The sequence below is a fragment of the Schistocerca serialis genome, chromosome 3 (genome assembly GCF_023864345.2).
Source record: "Schistocerca serialis cubense isolate TAMUIC-IGC-003099 chromosome 3, iqSchSeri2.2, whole genome shotgun sequence".
NCBI lineage: Eukaryota > Metazoa > Arthropoda > Insecta > Orthoptera > Acrididae > Schistocerca > Schistocerca serialis.
In genome coordinates, this window is record NC_064640.1 from 17,098,112 (window position 1) to 17,124,541 (window position 26,430).

The 26,430-nt window shown below is 42.1% G+C and overlaps 1 protein-coding gene across 2 annotated transcripts in view; it reads left to right on the forward strand.

The window, feature by feature from the left end:
* Positions 1 to 26,430, forward strand: part of LOC126469675 (monocarboxylate transporter 3) — a 442,163-nt gene that overhangs the window by 400,428 nt on the left and 15,305 nt on the right. For both annotated transcript variants that reach the window (XM_050096825.1, XM_050096826.1), the window contains exons 5-7: positions 7,487 to 8,200; positions 11,766 to 11,994; positions 23,903 to 24,069. In XM_050096825.1, coding sequence (XP_049952782.1) covers positions 7,487 to 8,200; positions 11,766 to 11,994; positions 23,903 to 24,069 — 1,110 coding nt within the window. The remainder of the gene's footprint in view (positions 1 to 7,486; positions 8,201 to 11,765; positions 11,995 to 23,902; positions 24,070 to 26,430) is intronic.

Genomic DNA, 26,430 nt, shown 5'->3' on the forward strand with positions numbered 1-26,430 from the left:
TGTTAGGATCATTAAAGGATGCCATTCGTGGAAGACATTTTGAGGATGATGAGAAGGTGCGCTACACAATGAAGCACTGGCTCCGCCGCCAGGACAAATATTAGTACTGACAGTGCATACATGTCCTTGTTTCGCACTGGAGGGAGGCCATAGGACGGGATGGAGATTACGTGAAAAAATAGGGTATGTAGATAAAACACCATTACTTCATATGTGTAATTCTCATTATGTTCGACAAAAAATTTGTTGAAGAAAAAAAATGCGGCGCATTACTTTCCGGGTAACCCTCGTACACAGAAAGTTCGTCAGTGTCAGCTCGGGATAGGCTCTTGCCAGTAGCAGTATTTTTACCGTTTTTCCACTTTCTATAATTAACGACAGAGCAGAGTGAATATAATCTCTCTGCGCAGCATAGCTCATTACTAAAAAGTGGTAGTGTTTTATTTGTGGTAGCCACATCGGGTGGGAGAGCTTACCACTGTGGTCCTTTGGTGATAGTCAAGAAACGGATACCAGGTTTTACCCTGTCCCCTCCTTTTATCCTTACCATAACAAACACGACACTACGCTAGTACTGGAGTTTTTCAGGGCGGCAAACATACATACAACTTTTTACGCTGTTCAACCCGCGTCACGTTTAGTTAAAACTCGAGCTATCGAAAGTATTCACCATCTTCATCATCTCGAGGTGACCGAGTACAGAGACTGATGGATGTACGAGTATCTTACAAGCGCTGAACGAAAACTCCACTGAGAAACTTTCAGAGGTTGTTGAGGGATACCTTCTGAGTATTTTGATGCTCGTAAGAGACCCACGCTCTTTGGCTGATCGTTACAGAGTAATAATGTAACTATGATTTGTTCGGTTTGTTACCGCAGTCACCCTTGTTTCTGCGAAAATACCTTCACAACAGTGAATAAGCCTTTAATATGCGGTAACCAAACCATAAAACGCAAAACACACCACGCAGATAGCATGTGTAATTTTCGCCATTACCTCTTGGCACGTTGTGAACACCGGTTGTCTCAAACCAAGGCAGTTGTTTTACTGAGGCTGCATTTCTTTAATTTCCCGCGGCGTACGGAACGCTGGTATGATATCATATGTATCTACTATATGTCCTATATTAGTTGAGCTTGCACCAACGAACAGTTCGCAGCTCGTGGTCGTGCGGTAGCGTTCTCGCTTCCCACGCCCGGGTTCCCGGGTTCTATTCCCGGCGGGGTTAGGGATTTTCTCTGCCTCGTGATGACTGGGTGTTGTGTGATGTCCTTAGGTTAGTTAGGTTTAAGTAATTCAAGGGGGCTGATGACCATAGATGTTAAGTCCCATAGTGCTCAGAGCCATTTGAACAAACGAACAGAAGGCATTCCGGTGGCTTAGCTTTAACCATTAGTTGAAAAAGTTTGAGCCTTTTTTCCGGTGAATGCAGGCCAAATTTAGTGCTGTTTGTTTAGGTTTTTTTGTGAGTACGAGCTTCAAATGTTTTAGTTCGGATTACAAGTTATTGTGATCTGAAATGGTTTTGTCTATGTGTAATGAAGTGCTCTGAACGGAATTCCTCTGGGTAGGCTGATGGAAACTTCGTCTTTTTAATAAATAGTAGTATGTGTTGACTTTCTGTATACGACAGTATGGTCCAGTGTCTCGTTCATCTTTCTTTCAACATCAGATCTCCTTTAAAGATGCGAAGATCTTATCTCATGTTTCGTCTTAATGGGATTCCAATAAAAGAAGCAGTAGGAATTCGGATATACACTAGTAAATTCTAAGAGGTAGTGGCTATAATCTTCCCGCATTTCAGCATCCAAGTCTCGCAGTAGGTGGTTTCACTCCACCAATACAAGCCACACCACTTCTCACTACTAATCAAGTGAAATATATCGGTTCCTGCAGTTACTCGTTTTCTGACGAAGGAGATGGTGAATACCTTCGACCTTCGAAACCTCGAAGTCTAAATGGTGCGGCTCGAACACAGAGAACATTTTATGCACATTACACTGAACACTGAGGAAAAAAAATTGCACACAACACATTTGACACAATGACGCAGAAAATGGAGGAATCCTAACTCAACATTTCATCGTGTTGCAGGAACACTGAAGAGAATAATTAATGAAGTTCGATTTCGGATTAGTTATTAAGCGGCTGGACTAGGTGGCGCTACGTTTCTGCGTATGTCAGCAGATAGAGAAGGTTTAATTCTCAGTCGGTCCCAGCATCCTTTCCTAGCGCATAACGTTAAGTTTCTCCTTTGTCAAGGCTTGCGTCGTACAGATGTAGTCATGGAAAGTGCCAAGTTTCACGATGAGTTGTAATGCACGTTATAATAATTCGATGAGTGCACCTAGTGAAAGACAAGACAATAACCGACTCCAAGAGAACCAGTTTAATAAAATACTGTGATGTTCGAGCAAGCTTTCGGACTGAAGACAGTTTTACAGCTACGTCTGTGCTCCACAAGATTACTTATGGTATGTATTGGAGGGTATATCTGATAACATTATCATTTCCCCTTTCCCTGGACCATTCACGAACAGTACGCGGGAAGAAATACTGTCGGTAAGCCTCCGTATGAGCTTTAATTTCTCATATTATTCATTCCGCACGAAATAATGTCTTACCTGACTCTTCTTGGAACGGGTGCTCTCGGAATTTTTACAGCATACATCTTCGTGTTGCACAACACCTCTCTTAGAGCGTCAAGCCACTGGAGTTCAGTGAGCATCTCCGTAATGCTCTTGTGCTTACTAAAGGAACCCGTCACAAAACGCCTGCTCTTTTTTGGAACCTCTCTATCTCTTTAGTTATTTCTACCTGGCAAGGGTCCCTAACTACCGATCAGTATTCAGGAAATGGTCGACTGAGTGTTTAATAAGCTACTTCTTTCGAGTACGTATTACATGTCTTTAGTATTCTTCCACCTTATCTCTGTCTGGCCTCTGCTGCACCCATGTAGACATTCCACTTTAGGCCGTTACGGACTTTAAGTCATCGATATTTTACGACCGTTATTGTCCCCATTGATTTATTGCTAACAGTGAAGTCAAACGAAAATGAGTATCTCCGCCAGTTTACATACAGCACGTGACATATGTTTGCCTTGATGGTCAACTGTTGGTCCCTGCACCAGTTGGCAATGCTCCACAGGTCTTCCTGCATTTAGCTTCAGTCTACCGGCGTTACATTCTTCCTAAAGGCAACAGCATCGTCCGCGAATAGTCTCACGAACCCTCCGACACCATCCACTCGGTCATTTACATTGTCCAGTCATATTAATGTGTCCACCTGCCAAAGGCCTGAATAACCACATTTTGCAGCGCGAGATGAGCAGGAAGAGACTCACTGGGGTTTTGGCAGGCACCGACAGGGATGTGGAGCCATGACAACCCCACTGCCGTACAGCTGCGCTGGCTTTCTCCGTTCAGGATCCACGGTGCGAACAGCCCGACCGAGGTGGTCCCACAGATTCTCCACTGGGTTTCAATTCTGGTAGTTTGGTGGCCGTGGTACGGTAAACTCATCCTGGTGCTCTTCAAAGCACACACGTCTGTGCGATTGAGAATAAATCGCGATTCATCACCTGTCGCCGCTCTGTGGACGTTCATTTGCGTTACTGGCGTGGAAACTCCAGCCTTAGTCGCGGATGATCAGCAGTCATCACGGATACGGGAACCAGGCACCTGCAGCGACGTTCGCTAAACGATTGTTAAGACACTGTTGGCAGCCCCTTGGTTCGTTTGGGCGGTCAATTGCTCAGCAGTTGCACGTCTTTTCGCCCTTACGCGTCTCCGCAGCCGTCGTTCATTCCTCCACGGCGCACCACAATTGCCTCGGTGCCGGTTTTGGATATCGCCAGTTTGCCATGAATGGTGTATTATAAGCACGGAGGCATGCGATCAGATCACAAACTTAACCGTTTCGGAACTGCTTCCACCCTCTGACCGAAAGCCAACGATCATGACGTTTTGGATGCGAGATAAATCGCTCCGTTCCCGTATTACGACAACCCCCCCCCCCCCCCCCCCGACATGCTTTATAAGCCCTCCAAAGCTAATAGTGCTACCTGTCGTCTGTGAGTGGCTATTGCACGTTGCCGTCGATTGTAGGGATGGTCAGAGTAATGTGACTGGATCATGTACAGCGTAAACAGTAATAGACCTATAACCCTCCATACGCAAAGCTACCTTTACATCTGTCATGTTTGTTCCATTAAAAAACGTGTGTTGAGAAGCATTGTGCTAAGAAGTCCTCCGTCCAGTCACAGATTGGTCAGAAAGTCGGACAGCTCGTAATTAGTTTGCGGTACTGTATTGATTGCCTTCCGGAAGTCAAGGAATACGGCATTAACGGGGGCGGCTTTTTCTGAAAAGCAAAACAAAGGCCCCGATTTGGTCCTGATGAGACCATCATCGCCGACAGCCGTGTCGTCCTCTGCCAATGGCATCGTTGAATGCGGTATTGAGGGCGCACCTCTCTCCCGTCGGTTGTCGGCTTTCCTGACTTTGGAGCCACTGCTTCTCACTCAAATAACTCCTCAGCTGGCATCACGAGGCTGAGTCCTCCAACGTTTGAAACGCCCTGGCATTAGCGGGAACCGAACCCGGGTCCTTCGTTTAGCAGCCAGACACACGGAGCTACGGAGGCGGACTCGCTTCTGTCTGAGGCGCTGCAGATCTAATGGATGAACACAGCGAGCAGCATATCACACGATCTCTGCTCACTGAATTCATTTTGACTGTTGTAGAGGAGAATTTTCGCTCTGCAAGTAAGCATAAATGTTGTTCCACAACTCTACAATAGGTTGACGTCAGTGATACACGTTCATCTGCCCGACGACTCTTTCTGAAAACAGGAATGACCTGTGCTCTTTTCCAATCGCTCGGTAGCCTTCTTTGCTCCAGTGACCTACGATAAACTGCTGCTAAGAAGCGGAACAGGTTCATTCGCATAATCTGTGTTCACTAGCACGAGTACCTCATCAGTCCCTTATGCCTCTTCATTGTTGACCGATTTTATTATTAAAAAACATGTTTTATTACCTAAGGACTAAATTGTGTTTTGTTGTTTATACGCCAGATATGTTTCGGACCCGCCTAGAAAGCAGCTCGCGTTAGAAGCGCTCCCGCGATTCGCGGAGGCGCTCTGGCCCCTGATCGAATCCAACCGGCGGGTTAACGTCGAGGACCGTTCAAGCCGACAGGATGTCGATTTTAGGGGTTTCCATGTCCCGCCTGAGTTGCGCGATTCGCAAACTTTTCGAAAACGTTCTCGGACTTTCACATGGGATGACACTAAATGAAGACATTTTTGGGCGCTGGGGCGAAAAGAAGGAAGGGGTGGTGGCGGGAAGGGCATCTGGTCACGCTCTGCCACAAACTTTTTATGCGTTAGTATAGTTTCATCACCCTCCTCCCATAAGGGCTGCCAGCAGTGCAATATCCCGCTCTGTAGCCAAAAGCCTTTATGGTTTAAATGAAGACATTGCAAACAAAATTATAGGATATGATATAAAACTATTTTAAAATTTATAACAAGATGATTGAATGATGCCATTTACATAAAGTAAAATGTTAGTTTTCATCGTTTTTCTTTTGTTTTAAATGAAAATTGAAAAATACTAACAGGTAGCGATAAAAAACAGATAATTAAAACATTTTGAAAACAACGATGATGGCCTTTAAAACGGAGAACTTTTTCATTAAAAACCTGAAAGACTTGCACAGGCGAAAAATGTTTTCGGGAAGAGGAAAACCGTTACGTGTTCTGTAGGGGAGAGAAATGTGGGTGTAAATACACAGGCCGTTGGTTGGTAACTATGGAAATGAAGCTAGGTGTTTGGGCAGATAGTGAGAAGACGGAAGGGGAGGACGAGTTTGGTAGATAGGCATGACCGTGGGGAAGGGCTACAGTTGGTGCGATGGATTTCATTGTCTGAGAGAGGGGGTCGGTTGAAGCTACGTTGGGAGAGGATATGGCGTGTGTGGTGTATCAACGGTGAGGTGTGTTTGCAAAGGCGCGGCAGCAGAAACCGATGTGTGGTGGCCTTCATAACGAGTTTAGCACAACCATCGCAGTACGGCGCAATCGTCCCATTTGTGAAGTCCATATGTAAAACGTAAAAATATACAATCCATATGCCAGTCTTGTCACTGTGCCAGCGTACATAGCACATGAAAACACACAGAAGTGACGGAAGCCATAGGACACTTCCTAATATCGTTTCGGACCTCTTTCTGCCCAGCGTAGTGTACCTACACGGCGTGCCGTGCACTCAACAACTCGTTGGAAGTTCGCTGCAGAAATGTTGAGCCATGCAGCCTTTATAGTCGTCCATAATGGCGAAAGTGTTGCCGATACAGGATTCTGTGCACGTACTCACCTCTCGATTATTTCCCATAAATGTTCGGTGGGATTCGTGTCGGGTAATCTGGGTGGCCAAATCATTCGCTCAAATTGTCCAGAATGTTCTCCAAAGCAATTGTGAACAGCTGTGGCCCGGTGACATGGAACACTGTCATCCATAAAATGAAGCCCACGAATGGCTCAAATGGTCTCCAAGTTGCCGAAGATAGACATTTACAGTCAGTGGTGCGTTCCATTCTGTTCCATGGAAACACAGCCCACACCATTATGGAGCCACCACCAAGTTGTGCAGTGCCTTGCCGACAACTTGTGTCCGTAGCTTCGTGGGGTCTAGACCACATTCAGTGCCCACCATCGGCTCATTTCACCAGGCCGCGGTTTTACACTCATCTCGGGTCCAACCGATACGGTCACGAGCTCAGGAGAGGCGCTGCAACTGGTGTTATGCTGTTAGCAAAGGCACTCGCGTCGGTCGTGTGCTGACACAGCCCATTAACACCAAATTTCGCCTCACTGTCCTAAAGGATACGTTCGTCGTACGTCCCATATTTATTTCTATGGTTGTTTCACGTAGTGTTGCTTGTCTGTTAGCACTGTCAACTCTACGCAAACGCCGCTGCTCTCGGTCGTTAAGTGAAGGCCGTCGGCCATTTCATTGTCCGTGGTGAGAGGTAATGACTGAAATTTCGTATTCTCGGCACACTCATGACACTGTGAAGCCCGAAATACCGAATTCCCTAACGATTTCCGAAATGGAATGTCCCACACGTCTAGCTCCAACTACCATTCAGCATCCACAGTCTGTTAATTCCCGGCTGGCCGGTGTGGCCGAGCGGTTCTAGGCGCTTCAGTCTGGAACCGCGCGACCGCTACGGTCGCAGGTTCGAATCCTCCCTCGGGCACGGATGTGTGTGATGTCCTTAGGTTAGTTAGGTTTAAGTAGTTCTAAGTTATAGGAGATTGATGAGCACAGATGTTAAGTCCAATAGTGCTCAGAGGCATTTGAACCTTTTTTTTTTTTAGGTACGGTGTCAACAAAACATTGGCTTTTAGTCTAGTCTTAAGCCACAATATACAAATAGGGACCTCGTACCCGTAACGGACACTTCTCGATCGCAGGTGTTCGGTGCTATGATGAGGCCTCTGGAATACCAGAAGGTGCCGAGCTGCAAGCCGCTGCTGCAGCGGATGGCCGAAGAGAAGCGGTTCCAGATGGAGCGCGGCTCGATCGGCGGCTCGTACTTCATGGTGATGCTGCCGGACGGCACGATGGAGCGCCGCCTCAAGATGCCCATCAACATCGACCCCGGCGTGCACTCGAGCTTCAACCTGGACCAGCTGGCGGCGGCGGCGGCGGCGGGCGGCGGCGTGGTGACGGGCGGCGCGACGCCGCTGACGCCGGTGCCCACCGTGCCGACGCTGCCCACCATCTCGGAGGTGAAGGCGCCCGAGCAGAGCGGGTCGAGCGGCGCGTCGAGCGCGGGCAGCGGCGAGCTGCGGCGCCGCCAGGCCGACGAGGCGTCGCCAGACCGCGACCAGAAGGCGGCGCGCGACGACGCGCGGCCCGCCATCCCGCGCAACGCGTCGCAGCCCGCCTTCACCACGCACGTCCAGGGGCTGCCCAAAAACGGCTCCGTGCCCTTCTTCGACCGCATCCGCAAGACGAGCGCCGGCGAGCGCTACAGGCCCACCCTGGGCGCCATCAAGGTCTCCAGAGGAAACGTCAGCTCCAACGGGGACATACGAAAGTCCTTACATCTCCGCCTCTCCAACTCGTCCGTCGTGGCTGGCTCTCGCAACAACAACTGCGAGGAAATGTGGTCCAAGACGGACGTAAGTAAATCATAATTTTATTACCTATATATTTTTGTCGCCGATTTGTACGTATTGCGTGCACTCTATAAGCAACTCCAGTTAGTGTTTAAATAATTTTCTGTATAGCTCCGAAACCAAAAACACATTGTGGTATTAACTACTTAAAAAGAAGAAAAAGAAATTGCGAAACTGACGTAATATAAAGAAAGAAAAAAGATAGATGGAAGGAAAGAAGAAGACTTAAAAGAGAAAGTTACTATCTGCCTACATACAATCTTTAAAAGTAATCAAAACACGAATGCAGTAATGATAAGGAAAAGAAAATTAGTAACATAATGCTAGGCATACGTTCTGTTGTCGCTTTATCTGCACTCGGTGGAAGGAAATCCACCGATCGCAGTTCGTGACTAGGTATCTGGAGCAATGCAGCGTCTCTGTCACTCAGTGTCAGACTCGGAAAATGTGGCCTCCTTCACTCCGTGATCTTCGTGTTTCTGACACGTATTGTGTCATCCACCAGATGTAACTGAGGTCCTCTTCTCTGTCCGACACCGCAGATCCAGTTGACGTGACACACTGTCTACCGTTCGTGTGCTGGGGTCCACAACGGGCCAAGCTAAATAGTGAGGAGTAATTTTTCGGACAGGGGTCAGGTCAGGTGTGTAATTATCGAATTGAAGTCGGGTTGACTACCCATAGTGTTCGTAATTTACTGGTAAATTAATTTTGTTTCAGGACTTACACAAAAACGTGTTCTGTAGAATCTTCAGCGATTATCACACACACTCGTTATTCTTTTTCTTGAGTCTTTGCCCCACATCAGCACAGGGTCAGCACGGTTCTGTACGCGTGTGACACAGTTAATTTTAGGAGTGGCCAGATGCTCTTCCTGCCACCACCCCCTTAACACCTACGTCGAAATATATGTACTCCAACAGTATGCATGCAGTGTTATTCGTGTTGAAGTGAGCAAAAGTTTTCTAAATGATTACAAAGCGTTTAACTAAGGCAGGACTTGGGTACCAGCCTGGTATTCATATAGGTGGGTGTGGTAAGCTACCTAAAAACCATACCCAGACTGGGCGGCACACCACCCACTCATCATTAATCTGCCGGGCAGATTTGATCTGGGTCCGGGACATCTCCCCGTCCTGGAGTCGTGTTTTAAGACATACGACTATCTGGATGGATATCACACACACTCACACAACACTAAAAACCGTTTAGCAAGCAGTAAGAGAAACAAAAGACAAATTTGGAGTAGGAATTAAAGTCAAAGGAGGAGGAATAGAAACTTTCAGGTTTGCTGATGACATTGTACGTCCGTCAGAGACAGCAAAGGACCTGGAAGAGCAGCTGAACGGAATGGACAGTGTCTTGAAAGGAGAATATAAGATGAACATCAACAAAAGCAAAACGAGGATAATGGAATGTAGTCAAATTAAGTCGGGTGATGCCGAGGGAATTAGATTAGGAAATGAGACACTTAAAGTAGTAAAGGAGTTTTGCTATTTGGGGAGCAAAATAACTGATGATGGTCGAAGTAGAGAGGATATCAACTGTAGACTGGCAATGGCAAGGAAAGCGTTTCTGAAGAAGAGAAATTTGTTAACATCGAGTATAGATTTAAGTGTCAGGTAGTCTTTTCTGAAAGTATTTGTATGGCGTGTAGCCTTGTATGGAAGTGAAACATGGATGAAACACAGTGTAGACAAGAAGAGAATAGAAGCCTTAGAAAGGTGGTGCTACAGTAGAATTCTGAAGATTACATGGGTATATGACGTAACTAATGAGGAGGTACTGAACAGAATAGGGGAGAAAAGAAATTTGTCGCACAATCTGACTAGAAGAAGGGATTGGTTGGCAGGACATATTCTGGGACATCAAGGCCAATGTAATAATGGAGGGAAGTGTGTGTGCAGGAGGGAAGATAAAAATCGTAGAGGGCGACCAAGAGATGAATACAGTAAGCAGATTCAGAACGATGTAGGCTGCAGCTGTTACTCATACATGTGGAGGCTTGCACAGGGTACAGTAACATGGAGAGCTGACCAGATCAGTCTTCAGACTTAAGACAACAACAAATACTGTCATTTAAATTTAAAATTAGGAAAAATATTCACAGAATATCGGCTTACTGGGCTTTAATACTCGTAAATTCCTTGAAAATGGTACTATTGTCAATTCAGCTCCAAGCGTGGCCTAATTACACATCTGAGCCAAGTGTCCATAATCCTGTTAACCATATGAAACAAATCTGTCGCCCATGTTTACCTGAAAAATAAAATTAGTGACATAGTAGCTTTGAGAACAAATTAATGATTGACTCAGTGGCAGATAATCCGCTCAGCCTTCAGTGTCCCCTGGAGCTGATGCCAGGGTGCGGGCTATCGTTTGCAGCTCTCGTAAGCCTGCCTTTGTGTATGTCAAGTTAAAACTCGAGACCCAGACCAAAATTTTATTACTCTGGTCTTTCAAGTATACAAGTATAATCAATGAACAGACACAACACAGTTACATTTGATAATTTGTGCCAAATTAAAACTCAAATCAGATTTTCTGTTTCTCACTCTGTCACCTAACCATTAGTCTATTTTTTTCTGACAGTGTTTTATTGTGCTGTAGTATAATGTGCTAGTCTGTTGAACAAATATTGATACAAAGCTTACCATCATCCTTCAAATATTTTACATTAAATAGATAAAATAAGTGATGATATAAGTGTACAATTTTGCGTCCAGAAGGGAACAGATTTTTTTGAAAAAACAAAATAAATTAATTTTAAGTTCTTGTTACACAACATTTTCACTATGCTATGTTGGTGCACTATTTCAACGAGTTTTAGATACAAGTTTGGGAAATTAAACAGTAGAAGTGCAACAACTAACAGAGAATATATGTTATTATTAAAGTTATCTGTACTACAAGAAATGAACAAGTGTTATTTATGTTGATGACATGAGTGGCTTGTTCAGAATTGTTGTAGATAATAGTGATTTGTCCATACTTTTACAGTGTGAACATACTTCCAGGCCTGTCTCAAACTTTTTTTGTCACTGATGCTCCCATCTATGATTTCTGAACACTACTGCCAGAGGTCCTTCCACAGGGTATGTGGGAATCTGTGTTCAAATCCCAGCCTGGCACAAATTTTCTGTTGTTGCTACATGTTCATTGTAACACAAGTTCAGTACTATCCGAGTGGCTTACACTGATATCACTTTATGTCAATGCATCTTTATTCATTGTACTCATTCAGTCAATTCATTTCATTTCAGTGCATTTAATTCATTGCATTTCATAATCAGGTCTAGTGGAGAAAATTCAATATCTGAATTGTAAATAAAATTTTTATTGAAAATTTTCTGTAGATTTCCATACTACTCATTTGTCTTTATCGTGCTTTTAGCTTTATAGTATTGGTAAAATCACTAAAGGAAATATTTTGAAAATAATATTTTGATTGGGAAATATGAATGAACTTAGGGTAAAAATAAGATAAAAATACTGTTCTTTCCCAGTATAAAACAGATCTTGCAATTGGTAAAATGTTCTTTGTCTCAAACTTCCATTTCGTTTTCAGATAGGAGAAAATGAGAGCATATGCTTTACAACATCGAAATCAAGCATTCCCCGAGAAAAACGTGAAATAGTGAGGCCACTGTCTCGAAAGGATATATTCTACTCAGGTTCTGTAATAAATCTTCCTGAATACAAGAGTCAGAAATCATTAACAAGCTACAGGCAAAGCGTAATTTCACTGCCCAAATACCCTCAGGATCAAATAGACATCGAGGGAGAGGGAGGAGGAAGTAAGTATTGCTATTTTCTGTTTCTGTATCAATATATGTAAATCAGTCTTTCCTTCTCATCCTGTCCAGTAAGTCCCCCTGACCCAGGATTCTGGGTGATTTTTCTGAACTGTACCCCTTTCCCTTAACCTCTCCAGTCCTTTTCCCTCACCCCTCTTCCTGCCCCTTGAACTCTTCTGCCAGAACGCTTGTAAACATTAACTATTTTTGTGTATGTGTTCCCCTGACACTGTTTGGAGAGTAGATTTTTTATCTGTCCATTTACGTTATATTATCAATAATTTATTATTTTTATTGTTATAATATATGTAAATTGTTTTTAATTTTGAGACTACCTGTTGGCATGCCACAAGTGGTACCGTAGGTACACTAAAAACTGTAGATCAGAATTGTTACTTAATACACTTATTTAAACTCACACTCACGAACAGCAACTATACACAAAGCGGAAACGTAACTTTAGAGATTTCTTAGATGATCATGTTTTAGTGAAGTTGGAAAGTTCAGTTACTTGTTTATCTTACCTGATATCAAACATCCAAAATAAAGCTTGAACTGTTGCAGCCATTGTGAAACTACTTCTTGGCAACACTTCGCAGTTCTTTCACAAATCGCACACTTAAGCTCTTGGGATAAGAATCAAATGATGGTAAACCCGATACCACATCTGTCAGAAAGTACACAGACTTACTTAGAGGCTTGGTAAGCTAGTAGAGGAACTAGGAATTTCTGTGTTAATTTACACTGATGGAAAAGAATTGCAACACCAAGAAGAAGTTGTGCAACATAAATAAGAGCTGGTAGGTGTGATTCTACATCTGACAGACAATGTCACTGTGAGGACGCAAATCAGCTTTGCTTTAAATACACACTGTAACAGTCCTGAGCGTTAGTAACCTTTCACTTTGGATGTGGCTTCAGACAGCCACATGGCACTACTGAGAGGGAAGACCATTGAGTTTCACATATGGCTCTGGTGCATTGTACTGCATCTGCAGTGGCAGTTCGAGTAGTAATTAGCATCACAGTGTCACAGTGAACTGTTGAAAATTGGTTACTTCAAAGACACCTCTGAGCCGGATGCATGCATTCCACTGACCCCAAACTACCACCATTTGCGACTTCAGTGGTGTCAATTGGGAGCTCATTGGAGGGTGTAGTGGAGATCTGTTATGTTTTCTTATGAAAGCTGGTTCCGCTTCAGTGCTAGTAATGGCCATGTGTTGTTAGAAGGAGCCCAGCTGAGATTCTGCAACCAACCTGTCCGATTGCTCAATACGAGTACATTGGACCTACACCTAGAGTTACAGTCTGGGATGTGATTTTTTTATAACAGCAGGAGCACTCTCATGTTTATTCCGTTCCTCCTGACTGCAAATTTATGTGTCAGTCTGGTGATTTGACCTGTTGTGCTGCCATTCATTAACTGCATTCCAGGGAGCATTTTCTAACAGGATAACGTTTGCCTGCATACTGGTGTTGTAACCCATCATGGTCTACAGAATGTCAACACGGACTGCTCGATCACCAGATCTGTTTCCAATTGAGTACATGTGGGACATCATTGGAGAACAACTCCAGCATCATCCATAACCAGCATAAAGTGTACGTGTATTGACCGACCAAGTGCAAGAGGCATGGATCTCCATCTCACAAACTGACATCCAGCACCCATAAAACACAATACATGCATATCTCCAGGCTTGCATTCAACATGCTGGTGGTTAAACTAGTTATTAATGTACCAGCATTTCGCATTTGCAATGGCTTACCTCACACTTACATTAACCTGAGATCTTGCAATGTTAGTCACTTAAATATGTTACCTAGACAAATCTCACTAGGGGTAAGATAGATACCGCCTACAGGAAAATTAAAGAGACCTTTGGAGATAAGAGAACAACTTGTATGAATATCAAGAGCTCAGATGGAAGCCCAGTTCTAAGCAAAGAAGGGAAAGCAGAAAGGTGGAAGGAGTATATAGAGGGTCTATACAAGGGCGATGTACTTGAGGACAATATTATGGAAATGGAAGAGGATGTAGATGAAGATGCAATGGGAGATATGATACTGCGTGAAGAGTTTGACAGAGCACTGAAAGACCTGAGTCGAAACAAGGCCCCCGGAGTAGACAATATTCCATTGGAACTACTGACAGCCGTGGGAGAGCCAGTCCTGACAAAACTCTACCATCTGGTGAGCAAGATGTATGAAACAGGCGAAATACCCTCAGACTTCAAGAAGAATATAATAATTCCAATCCCAAAGAAAGCAGGTGTTGACAGATGTGAAAATTACCGAACTATCAGCTTAATAAGTCACAGCTGCAAAATACTAACACGAATTCTTTACAGACGAATGGAAAAACTAGTAGAAGCCAACCTCGGGGAAGATCAGTTTGGATTCCGTAGAAACACTGGAACACGTGAGGCAATACTGACCTTACGACTTATCTTAGAAGAAAGATTAAGGAAAGGCAAACCTACGTTTCTAGCATTTGTAGACTTAGAGAAAGCTTTTGACAGTGTTGACTGGAATACTCTCTTTCAAATTCTGAAGGTGGCAGGGGTAAAATACAGGGAGCGAAAGGCTATTTACAATTTGTACAGAAACCAGATGGCAGTTATAAGAGTCGAGGGACATGAAAGGGAAGCAGTGGTTGGGAAGGGAGTAAGACAGGGTTGTAGCCTCTCCCCGATGTTGTTCAATCTGTATATTGAGCAAGCAGTAAAGGAAACAAAAGAAAAATTCGGAGTAGGTATTAAAATTCATGGAGAAGAAATAAAAACTTTGAGGTTCGCCGATGACATTGTAATTCTGTCAGAGACAGCAAAGGACTTGCAAGAGCAGTTGAATGGAATGGACAGTGTCTTGAAAGGAGGATATAAGATGAACATCAACAAAAGCAAAACGAGGATAATGGAATGTAGTCTAATTAAGTCGGGTGATGCTGAGGGAATTAGATTAGGAAATGAGGCACTTAAAGTAGTAAAGGAGTTTTGCTATTTGGGGAGCAAAATAACTGATGATGGTCGAAGTAGAGAGGATATAAAATGTAGGCTGGCAATGGCAAGGAAAGCGTTTCTGAAGAAGAGAAATTTGTTAACATCCAGTATTGAGTTAAGTGTCAGGAAGTCGTTTCTGAAAGTATTCGTATGGAGTGTAGCCATGTATGGAAGTGAAACATGGACGATAAATAGTTTGGACAAGAAGAGAATAGAAGCTTTTGAAATGTGGTGCTACAGAAGAATGCTGAAGATTAGATGGGTAGATCACATAACTAATGAGGAAGTATTGAATAGGATCGGGGAGAAGAGATGTTTGTGGCACAACTTGACCAGAAGAAGGGATCGGTTGGTAGGACATGTTCTGAGGCATCAAGGGATCACCAATTTAGTATTGGAGGGCAGCGTGGAGGGTAAAAATCGTAGAGGGAGACCAAGAGATGAATACACTAAGCAGATTCAGAAGGATGTAGGTTGCAGTAGGTACTGGGAGATGAAAAAGCTCGCACAGGATAGAGTAGCATGGAGAGCTGCATCAAACCAGTCTCAGGACTGAAGACCACAACAACAACAACAGACAAATGCGTTCCTGAAATTTCATTACTCTACATTAATTACTTTTCGGTGTTTTGATTTTTTCCATCAGTGTATTAATGAAACTGAGTCTAATGGCAACCAAGAGAATTCATGATATGATTTTCATTTACCTATCAGGTTCTTGAACAACCACACTCACTAACAGAAATCATTTATAGCAGCTTCTTTCCTTCTTTACGGAGTGGTGAATAAATTCATTGCTATAGAATATGAACCTTCTCCATAGTATTCTGAATTGCGAGTAGAGAAGTGACATAAGAATACAAACGTAAATGTGCATTTGTATTCATGGACTTTATTGAGGGATTAGAAGAAAGGAACAAGGGAATGGCAGTTTAATGTATTTTAAAGACTAAAACACCCAGTGAATCATTTATTTATTTGTTTAGTTCGGGGACTACTGTTCCCTTTCGAGCGTAAGAACTAGCAGATAAACTGTTGCAGAGTGGTGTATGTATGTGATCCACTGTTTTTAAGGAGACTGAGAATACTCAGGGAACAGTATGAGTTCATGACACAGACTTGGCTGCTGTTTTACGGTATACTAAATTTCACTTAGTAGTCTCCTTCTAGGAATAAAAGCTCTAACCATGAGAAACATTGTTACCATAGTGCTTACTTTATTTCTCTTCTAATAATTTTCAAACTGTGTTGGCAGACTACCAAATACATATGTACCTGCACTGTAATGTAATTATGAACACATAAGTACAAGAGAACTGCATATCAGCTGTAACTAACGAAAAAAAATTAAATAAATAATATGGGGAACATTCTATAGTGTAGGTAGTTGTGCTAAAAGTCATATATCCATAAGTTTTCGGAACAGTTTGTGTATTTTTTTGCCTGAAAATGTTTAATAACATGTACCTTATGGTTGATTCAATTTTTTACACATTCACCTTGCATATGTTTTTATTTGATTTTTCACATAAGTAATTACACAAAATGAAAAGCCATCAGAGAGTGAATCAAAAAGAGATTGAGGAATTAAGAATCAAATTGAACATAGACAGGAAGGATTTGGTGTAAAGGAAAAGATAGCATATTCTGGAGGATAGTCATTAGCTATTTTCAGCTGATTTTTATTTGCTTATTGTATTTTATTTACACAATGCTTGTACATGAGAGAAAGGATATGTTAGAACAAAGAAGTGATGGTGAAGCGCTATTAATATTGAAAACTGCAGTTTTAACAGCCAAGGGGAAATTTTGAAAAGTACATTTTGGAAGAATATAAAATATATTTGACTCATAATATGTATGATTTTATTTTATTGGAACTCAAATATGGTTTAAGTAGGAGCTGATATTATAATAGTAGTAGCTTTATTTCCCATTGAATCATATTTTACAATGATATTAGACATGTTAGTATTAGCAGATTTGTGTAAAATATGGAAATAGTTCTACAGATAAATGATAAACCAAAAATTAAAAAAGAGTGAATTTTAACAAATAAAAATTACAATTTTTGTACACACCAGAATTAATATTCAGTATAAAAAATGTATATGCCATCACACTGGCATTGTCAAAAATTACATGAAATATTTGTAAGCAGGCTGTAACACATAATAACAGAAACATAATTTGTTTCAACAAAGTATTGTTACACTGTCGACCATCAAGGTTACAGTATTAGGATGGGTAGATAATCTTACTTAATGTGCATACACTGTATGGTAGGAAAGAACACACGATTAAATTTGTAGGGGATGTGTGAGAGTACGTGCATATAGTTCAACTGAGCTGGGATGACAGATGTGGGATAATATACAACACTGTTTCGTCTCTATACTAGAGTTCATCAATTTTTGTGACTGGTCAGTAGTGACATGCCAGTCTCTTGGCAAACCATGCTCAAATATTTATATTGTATCAGAGATCTGGAGAATATGCTTGTCGGGCTAACAGTTGAACACTCTATGTGTGGGAGTAACTCAAGACAGCATGGGCAACCTACTGTCTTGAGCTATCTTATTGAAATGTGACATCGCAGCGGATATAAATGATACACACCAGCCATAACATCTTAGAAATGTAACACGTGTGACCCAAATTACCCCCACAGATGGTCCTGTAGTGAACCTAATGACTTTCTTCATGCCAGGTACTGGGTCTATATGACAATGTTGAATGCAGACAGACAACATTCATTCCCAGAGCTTCCACAAACATATACATCTATAGTAGTGCTGGAGGAGCTCATATGAAAATGCAATATATGACACTCCCGTGTCTTGTGCTGTCATTCAGCACATCAGTGTCAGTTTGACTATCTCTAGTGCCAAGGCAAGCAAAACTGTCCCAATGGTTGCCATGTTGTTAATGTGTGGTGCTCCAGACATTGTCACACTGCCCGTGTCGTAGATACTTGTCTTGCTGCAGAAAGCCCATTTCCTGACTATAGTTATGCAACATGGCTCAATGAACCTACAAAGCTGAGCAAATGACATGTCTGATTAGATTAGATTAGATTTACTTTCATTCCAATTGATCCATAGTGAGGAGGTCCTCCAGTATGTGGAACATGTCAGAAAAACAACAATACATGACAAATATTTACAACTAAAACAAATAAGCTAATGTACCATTCCACAGGTCCCAAGTGGAATGATCACCATTTTTTAATGAACACTATATAAAAGAATCATTTTACCAATACTAATGCACTGAATTTAAAATAAAAAAGTTTTTTTATTTATTTATAAGGTAATAAACATGTAATACATCTACTATAATACTTATTTATAATGAACACATTACTGCACTGAAATGGTGCAGAAGTCAGATTGTACTTACACACACACACACACACACACACACACACACACACATATTTACAATGAACACATTACTGCATTGAAATTGTGCAGAAGTTATATTTTACTGAGAAATTCATCAATGGAGTAGAAGGAGTTGGCCACCAATAAATCCTTTAGGCTTCTCTTAAAGTGAATTTCATAGGTTGTTAAACTTTTTATGGCTGCTGGCAAGTTATTGAAAATGTGTGTTCCTGAATAATGCACACCTTTTTGTACAAGACTAAGTGACTTTAAATCCTTGTAAAGATTATTCTTATTTCTAGTATTGATTCCATGAATTGAGCTGTTGGTTTGAAAAAGTTATCTATTTTTAATGACAAATTTCATTAAGGAATAAATACATTGGGAAGCAGTAGTTAGTATCCCTAGTTCCCTAAACAGGCTTCTGCAGGATGTTCTTGAGTTCACACCACATATAACTCTTACTGCACGTTTTTGTGCCTGGAAAACTTTAGCTTGGCTTGATGAATTACCCCAAAAAATAATCACATATGACATTATGGAATGAAAGTAAGCATAGTATGCCAGCTTTTTCATTTTTATATCCCCTATGTCTGACAAAATTCGCATTGCAAGCAGAGATTTGTTAAGATGCTTCAGCAGTTCTGTGGTGTGCTCCTCCCAGTTGAATTTGTTATCAAGCTGTAATCCCAAGAATTTAACACTGTCCACTTCTTCTATCTTCTTGTCATCGTATGTTAGACATATACTCGTGGGACACCCCTTACAAGTTCTGAACTGCATGTAGTGTGTTTTTTCAAAGTTTAGTGACAAAGAATTGGCTAGGAACCAGTGATTAATGTCCACAAATATTTTATTAGCTGATATTTCTAAGACTACATTTGATTTGCTATGTATTGCAATGTTTGTATCATCAGCAAACAAAACAAACTTGGCATCTGGTAATGTTACTGATGAAAGGTCATTGATATACCCAAGAAAAAGTAAGGGCCCTAAAATGGAACCTTGTGGTACCCCACATGTAATTAGTTCCCAGTTGGATGGTGCCTGATAGCTTGATACATGTCTCTTTCCTAATGACACTCTTTGTTTCCTGCCAGAGATATAAGATTTGAACCATTTTGCAGCATTTCCTGTTACACTATAATATTCTAATTTACTTAAAAGGATATTGTGATTTACACAGTCAAATGCCTTTGACAGATCACAAAATATACCAGTTGCCTGCAATTTTTTGTCTACTGAATTAAGCATATTTTCACTGTAAGTGTAGATAGCCTTCTCAATATCAGAACCTTTTAGAAATCCAAACTGTGACTTTGACGGTATGTTATTTGAGATAAGATGGTTGTAAAGCTGACTGTTCATTACTTTTTCTAAAATTTTGGAGAATGCTGGCAACAGTGAAATTGGACAGAAATTTGATGCTATTTCTTTATCTCCCTTCTTAAACAGTGGCTTAACTTCAGCATATTTCAACCATTGAGGAAGTATTCCACTGATAAATGACTGGTTACACAGATAGCTTAATATGTTACTTAGCTCAGAATCACATTCTTTAATTAATAATTTCATCATACCCACTAGATGTTTTTGATTTTAAAGATTTTATGATGGACATTATTTCTGTTGGGGTAGTGACGGTCAAATTCATATTATGTAAGTTACTTGAAATGTCTGGTCTGAGGTATTCCATAGCAGCATCTACCAAACCTGACAACCCCATTTTTTCAGTAACAGTTATAAAATGTTTGTTAAAGAGTTCTGCAACACTATACACATCTGTCACCGATGTATCATTTACTCTTAATGCTATTTGTTCCTCTTCATGTCAGGTTCTACAGGTCTCCTGCTTCACTATATCCCACATTGTCTTTATTTTGTTATCTTATATGACTATCTTTTCCTTGTAATATATTTGCTTTGACGTCCGTATTACAGTCTTTAATATTTTGCAGTATTTCTTGTAATGTGCTATAGCATCAACATCAGGACTGTTTCAGATTGACAGATAGAGTTTTCTTTTTGTTTTACAAGATACCCCTATTCCTTGAGTAATCCATAGCTTCTTTGTAGACTTTGCTCTAACCTTGGTAAGTTTTGGGGGAAAACAGTGTTCGAATAAGGTAAGCACTTTAGTAGCAAAAGTGTTATATTTTTCATTCAAGCCATGAGCACTGTAAACATCAGTCCAGTGAATGTCTCTGAGGAGTGTCCCAAAATAATCAATTTTTGGCTTATTGATTACCCTCTTGAGCTCAGATTTAACAGATTTTATATCCTGTTCAGTATTAACATTTAACAGAAGGAACTGCATGTCATGGTCTTAGAGGCCATTGACTATTGGTTTTGCAGCATACTGCTGTGAGGGCCCGGACTGGGGGCAGGAGGGGGATGGTGTCTGCAAATGGAGCAGGGTCCGCGGCTGTCGCCCGTGGAGGAGCTCTTCCAGACTGCATCCATCAATTGCGATAGGTGCTCAAAAACAGGGTGAGGGCTGACATGGTTCGAAATGTGTTGACTGCCTTCGTCATCTGGTGTTTAAAAGTGCAGACAAGCTTCTCCGCCGTGCTATTGGACGAATGGTGGAAAGGGGGACTACGGATATGTTTGATACCATTGGCCTGACAGAAGTCATGGAAGGAGGATTCCGTGAATTGGGGACCATTATCGGAGACCAATGTGTGTGGCAGACCCTCATTGGCGAGAACGTGAGTGTAGCCTCTGTGGTGGTGGATGCCATGCAGACAACATATGGGTATGTGGAGTAGGCATCAACGACGAGTAACCACATGGACCCCAAAAACAGGCCTGCAAAATCGATATGGATGCAATCCCAGGGCTTGCGAGGCACAGGCCAGGGTGTAAACGACTGAGGGGGGCTTGCCTGGTGACGCGCACAGACAGTGCACCCACGGACCTGGTGCTCAATATTGCCATCGATGCCAGGCCAATACACGTGCCGGCGAACCAAAACTTTCATACAGGACATACCCCAGTGCCCACGGCGTAACAAAATAAGCACCCAAAGCTGCAATTCCGGAGGGATGACCACCCAATGGGCATCCGACTCTGTGGCCAACAGAAGGACATCATCGACAATGGAGAGCCTGTGGGACAGGTGGTGCCAGTGGCTGAAATCGGACAGCATCCAATGAGTAACATAGGAGGGCCACCCATGGAACACATAGTTGAGAACCCGCCGCAAGACAGGGTCATGGCGGGTAGCTGCAGCAATGTGAGCAGCCATAAGAGGTAGACCATCCAGTGCATCCCAGCGGGCGGAGTCAATGTGAACACAGAGGACCTCCTGTTGGTCAAAGACTGGATCTGGGCCTGCTGGGAGACATGACAAAGCATCTGCGTTAGCATGGTGAGTGGTGAACTTATTCCGGATGGTGTAAGCGTAATTACATAAAAGCAATGCCCAGCGCTGGAGACATTGAGCCGTCTGCTCTGGAAGGTGATAGTGGGGTCCGAAAAGTGTAACCAATGGTTTATGGTCCATCAGCAGGGTGAACTTTGCCCCAAAGAGATAGGTGTGAAATTTTTGGACAGCGAACACGATCACCAGGGCCTCCTTTCCAGTCTGGGAGTAGTTCCGTTGTGCTGGGGTCAACGTCTTAGAGGCTTAAGCGATGGGCTGTTCAGAGCCATTGGCATCCCGGAGCGAAAGGATGGCCCCAATGGTGTATGCCAATGCATCAGCCACCACAACCAAGGGGCGGTCTGGAGAGAAGGGAGTAAGGCAAGGGGCGGAGTTCAGAATCGCCTTTAAATGGAGAAAAACCTGATCACAGTCAGGAGTCCAATCAAAAGGTACCCCTTTGCAATGCAAGTGATTGAGGGGCTGAGCAACGGAGGCAGCCTGGGGCAAGAACTTTAAGTAATAAATAACCTTGCCCAAAAACACTTGGAGTTCAGATAAGTCCTTGGGACAAGGAAGGGCCTCAATAGCCGCAACATTATGACCCAAAGCGCAGATTCCATCTTTGCTAAACCAGTGGCCTAAGTACTCCACTTCCGGTTGAAAAAAAAAACACGTGTCCAGCTGACAGCATAAACCAGCAGACTGCAGAGCGTGAAATAAGGCGCTAAGGTTTTGCAAATGTTCCTGGCGGGAATGCCCAGTGACCAAGATGTCATCCAGATAATTCACACAGGTGAGGATAGGCTGTGTAAGCTGCTCCAGGAATCGCTGGAAAATGGCCGGCGCTGAAGAGACACCAAAGGGAAGGTGCTTGTACTTATACAATCCGAAAGGCATGTCGGTAACCATGACATTCTGAGATTCAGCATCCAAGGACAACTGGTAGTATGCCTCAGCCAGGTTGATCTTTGAAAAATACTCTCCCCCGGCAAGCTTGGCGAGAAGGTCTTCCAGTCAGGAAATGGGGTAAGTGTCAACAAGGGACTGAGCATTGACTGTAGTGCCGAAGTCCCCACACAGCCAAAGGGACCCATTGGGTTTCCGTATGAACACCATTGGTATCGCCCAGACACTGTAAGTTACAGGCTCCAGAACGCCAGCTGCCTGGAGCCGATCAAGATCCTGCTTGATTGCCAACCATAAGGCCACCGGAAGGGGCAGGGCCTGGAAAAAGCGAGGCTGCGCATCCGGCCGTAGAGTGATGTACGCCTGAAAGCTGGAAGCACATCTGAGATTCATTGCAAACAATGGCGCAAAAGTGGAGCACAGATCATCCAAGTCCTGAAAAGGAACAGCCATGGAAACAACCTTAACTTGGTCGGAAATTGAAAAGCCAAACAGTTGAAATGCATCCAGGCCAAAAATATTCGAAGCCAACAGATGGTTTCCTTTTAGATAGGAAGTGAATGTGGACATAGAAATTTAAATAAACTACTCTATATTTCTTTCTCCAAGTGATAGATGAAACTGAACGTTTCGTCAATACAGTTTCTGGTTATTGCACCTATTGGAAACCAAGATCAGACCATATACCTCAGAATTATTCCCTCGTTGGTCATTCTGTTGTCTTACTTTTGAAGCATTTGTATGTATCTCACCTCTTTCCAGACCACAGTGACTTATCTCCATAGAATCACAGGAACCTAATTTTTATGTGTGTTCCCCTGATTGATTGTTGGACAGTGTGATTCATCCTACTACTTACTTATTAATACTGATTTTCATGAGGCATTATCCTTAACCCTAATTAATTTATGACTTTGAAATTTATTGAAATTATTACAGTATTGTGAAAACAAGTGTAAGAAAAAGGGATCATTTCATGTTAACTATCATACATGCTGTTTCATTCGTTTTCATCCTTAGATCAACTTCATAGGGTCTATGTAATCACATGTCATAGCCAGGAGTCTTTGCAGCATTCTTTTGCTATGTTAAATGCGCTGTAATTAATCCAAAGAGAGATAAGCTCATTAAAAATACAACTATTACCATATAGTTTCTAATTCTTGAATCACACCTTGAGGTGCAAATAATGAAATATGAAGGTATTGCTTTCTAAACACTACTTCTCTCTTTTTTTGCAGCATGCTCACAGTGTTGTCCTGAATCATTCAGATCAATTTTGGGAACGATGATGGACATGTCTTTGCTCAAAGATCCCGTGTTTATGCTCATTAGCGTCAGCAATTTGTTTGGCATGATGGGACTGTATGTACCATTTGTGTACCTGGTTGATGCTGCAATTCTTGATGTAAGAACATCTTTTTATTATTATCTTTATTACCATTTAAAAGTCATGACTGGACAGACTGTAACATTCTTACAACCCTTTAATACACATAATTAGGAATATACATACAATAAAACAGAAATACATAAATGAAATGTATTAGGTTCTTGTGTAGCTTAATAACTGGAAAGACAGGTATTTAATGGTTCACTTTCTTTATGATCTACCAAATTCAATGATAAGAATTTCTTTTAAAAATAACCAAGATGTGTATCAGTGTGGTTACATTTCCATATAAAATAAAGTATCAGAAGTGAAGTCTGTGTTTATTAGGTATGTTAATATTGTATTAATCTGAATGCTCATGGGCTGAGCATGATCTAGGTAACTGTAGACAGTTATGAAAAGAAATTAAGCTTGACTTAAGTTTTGTCTGAAGTTTTTCATGAAACTTGGGTGTAATGTGGTGGCACAAAACTTTACAACAGTCACAGACATCTTGTTCATTTCACTAGCAATATTCTGACAGACACTATATAATATTCTATATTAATTGGCCAAAAGTCATGCAAAGGCAAAAAGACTTGAGTCAGTGGTGAGCTATTAAGCTTTTTATGTGTGTTTTCATGTATATTTAATTTGTTTGGTTTTGAATGGGCAGTGACAATTGGTTGCAGCTTAGTCAGGCTCTAGCATCCATTGGTGACACACCAAGAGAGTAGAAAGTTACATATTTAGCTTTCTCTATAGTGTAGCTTTACTAGTACTAGAATGGATAAAGTGTTTGCATACTGAGTGCAGATGCAGGAGGAGGTGGCTGCAGTTTATGAACAACTTTTGGCCATTGTCAGCCACTTGCAGGGTGCTGCCTCAGAATGTGGAGGTAGTGGAGAATCTGGTCCATCACATGGGATACCTCAGGTGTTGCTTCTTTCACCCGAGCGCTCTAGGCACTGAGAATTATACCCAGTGTGGGGAATCTACCTGAACTGTAGGGGGACCAGCAAGTTGTAACATGTTTGTCTCATTCAAGGCAGAGGGTAAATGTTGAGGCCTGGAGTGGACAGGTGGCTTCTGGCTTCTCCTTCAGCAGGGTCCATGTAGTCACACGGGGACAGGAGTTTGGTAGTTAATGTGAGTTCCATTGTTAGGCAAATTACGGAACCCCTTAGGGAAGTAACCTCTAGAGCTGGAAATAAGTCGAATGAGTGCTTTGCATGTCTGCCAGGGGGCCTCATCCAAAATGAGTCATCTGCAAGTTGTGGCTCTCATCGGCACAAATGATGTCTGTTGTTTGGGTTCTGATGATGTCCTCAGTTCATGGAAGTACACTGGCCTCACTTTCGAAGTGCAAGCAGAGCTCAAAATTTGCAATTTCAGACTCAGAGTTGATCAGAATCCTTTGGTTTTGATCCAAGTGGAGGGTATCAACCAAAGGCTCCATTGATTCTCTGTTGGTCTTGCCTGCAGACTTCAGGACCTGTATTATTAGATGGAGAATTGTAGGACTACCCTTGATATGTCAGGGGTGCAAAACACAAAGAACGCAGCTACTTGGGTAGCAGAGCACTTTTGAAGTGCACAGGAGAGTTTCTCTGTCTAGCCAGTTGTTGAGGCCCTCTGATGAACACTTGCCAGTCAACATGCAGGGAGTAAAATCAGACCGTGTGCAAAGTAAAGATACTCTAAAATATTTACTGAAGCATGAAACATATATCAAAATGACAGAGTCTACAAAATTACAGACGAGTATCCTTTTTGCCTTGGAGGTATTGAACATATTCTGAATTCCAATATAATAAATTTGCTTGAGATGGAAAAGCTTCTGTCCACATATCAGCAGGGATTTAGAAAGCATTACTCATGCAAAACTCATTTTATCATTTTCTGACATAATTTCCTGTGAGCTGTGGACTAAGGGCAACTCCTCGATTTCTGGAAAGCATTTGACATGGTGACCCACTACAGACTGTTAAAAAAGAATCTGAGAATAAAGTTAGGTTCCCATATATGTGATTGGCTCAAAGACGTCGTAAGTAGTAGGACTCAGTGAGTTATCCTGTATTATGATATATTTTTTTGTTAATGTGCTATGTGACACACTCACATTAATTAAATAACTCCTCAAGAGTTCAGACTTATTCTGTACCTGCACTGACAGTATCAGATTTTTCTGTCAGGTGCATATATATTGGTCTATGTGCAGTGTCTCTTCTTTGGAACTTTAAATTCAGAATATGACCCAAGACGGAATGTCCCTGAAAAAGAAGTTTTCCTTTGAGTGTCATTTATGCAGGATTGTGCACAAACTCATTTATTGAGCTGTTGGAACAGAAGAGAAAACATATAAATTTGTAGGTGAAACCTTAATATTTCAATGAC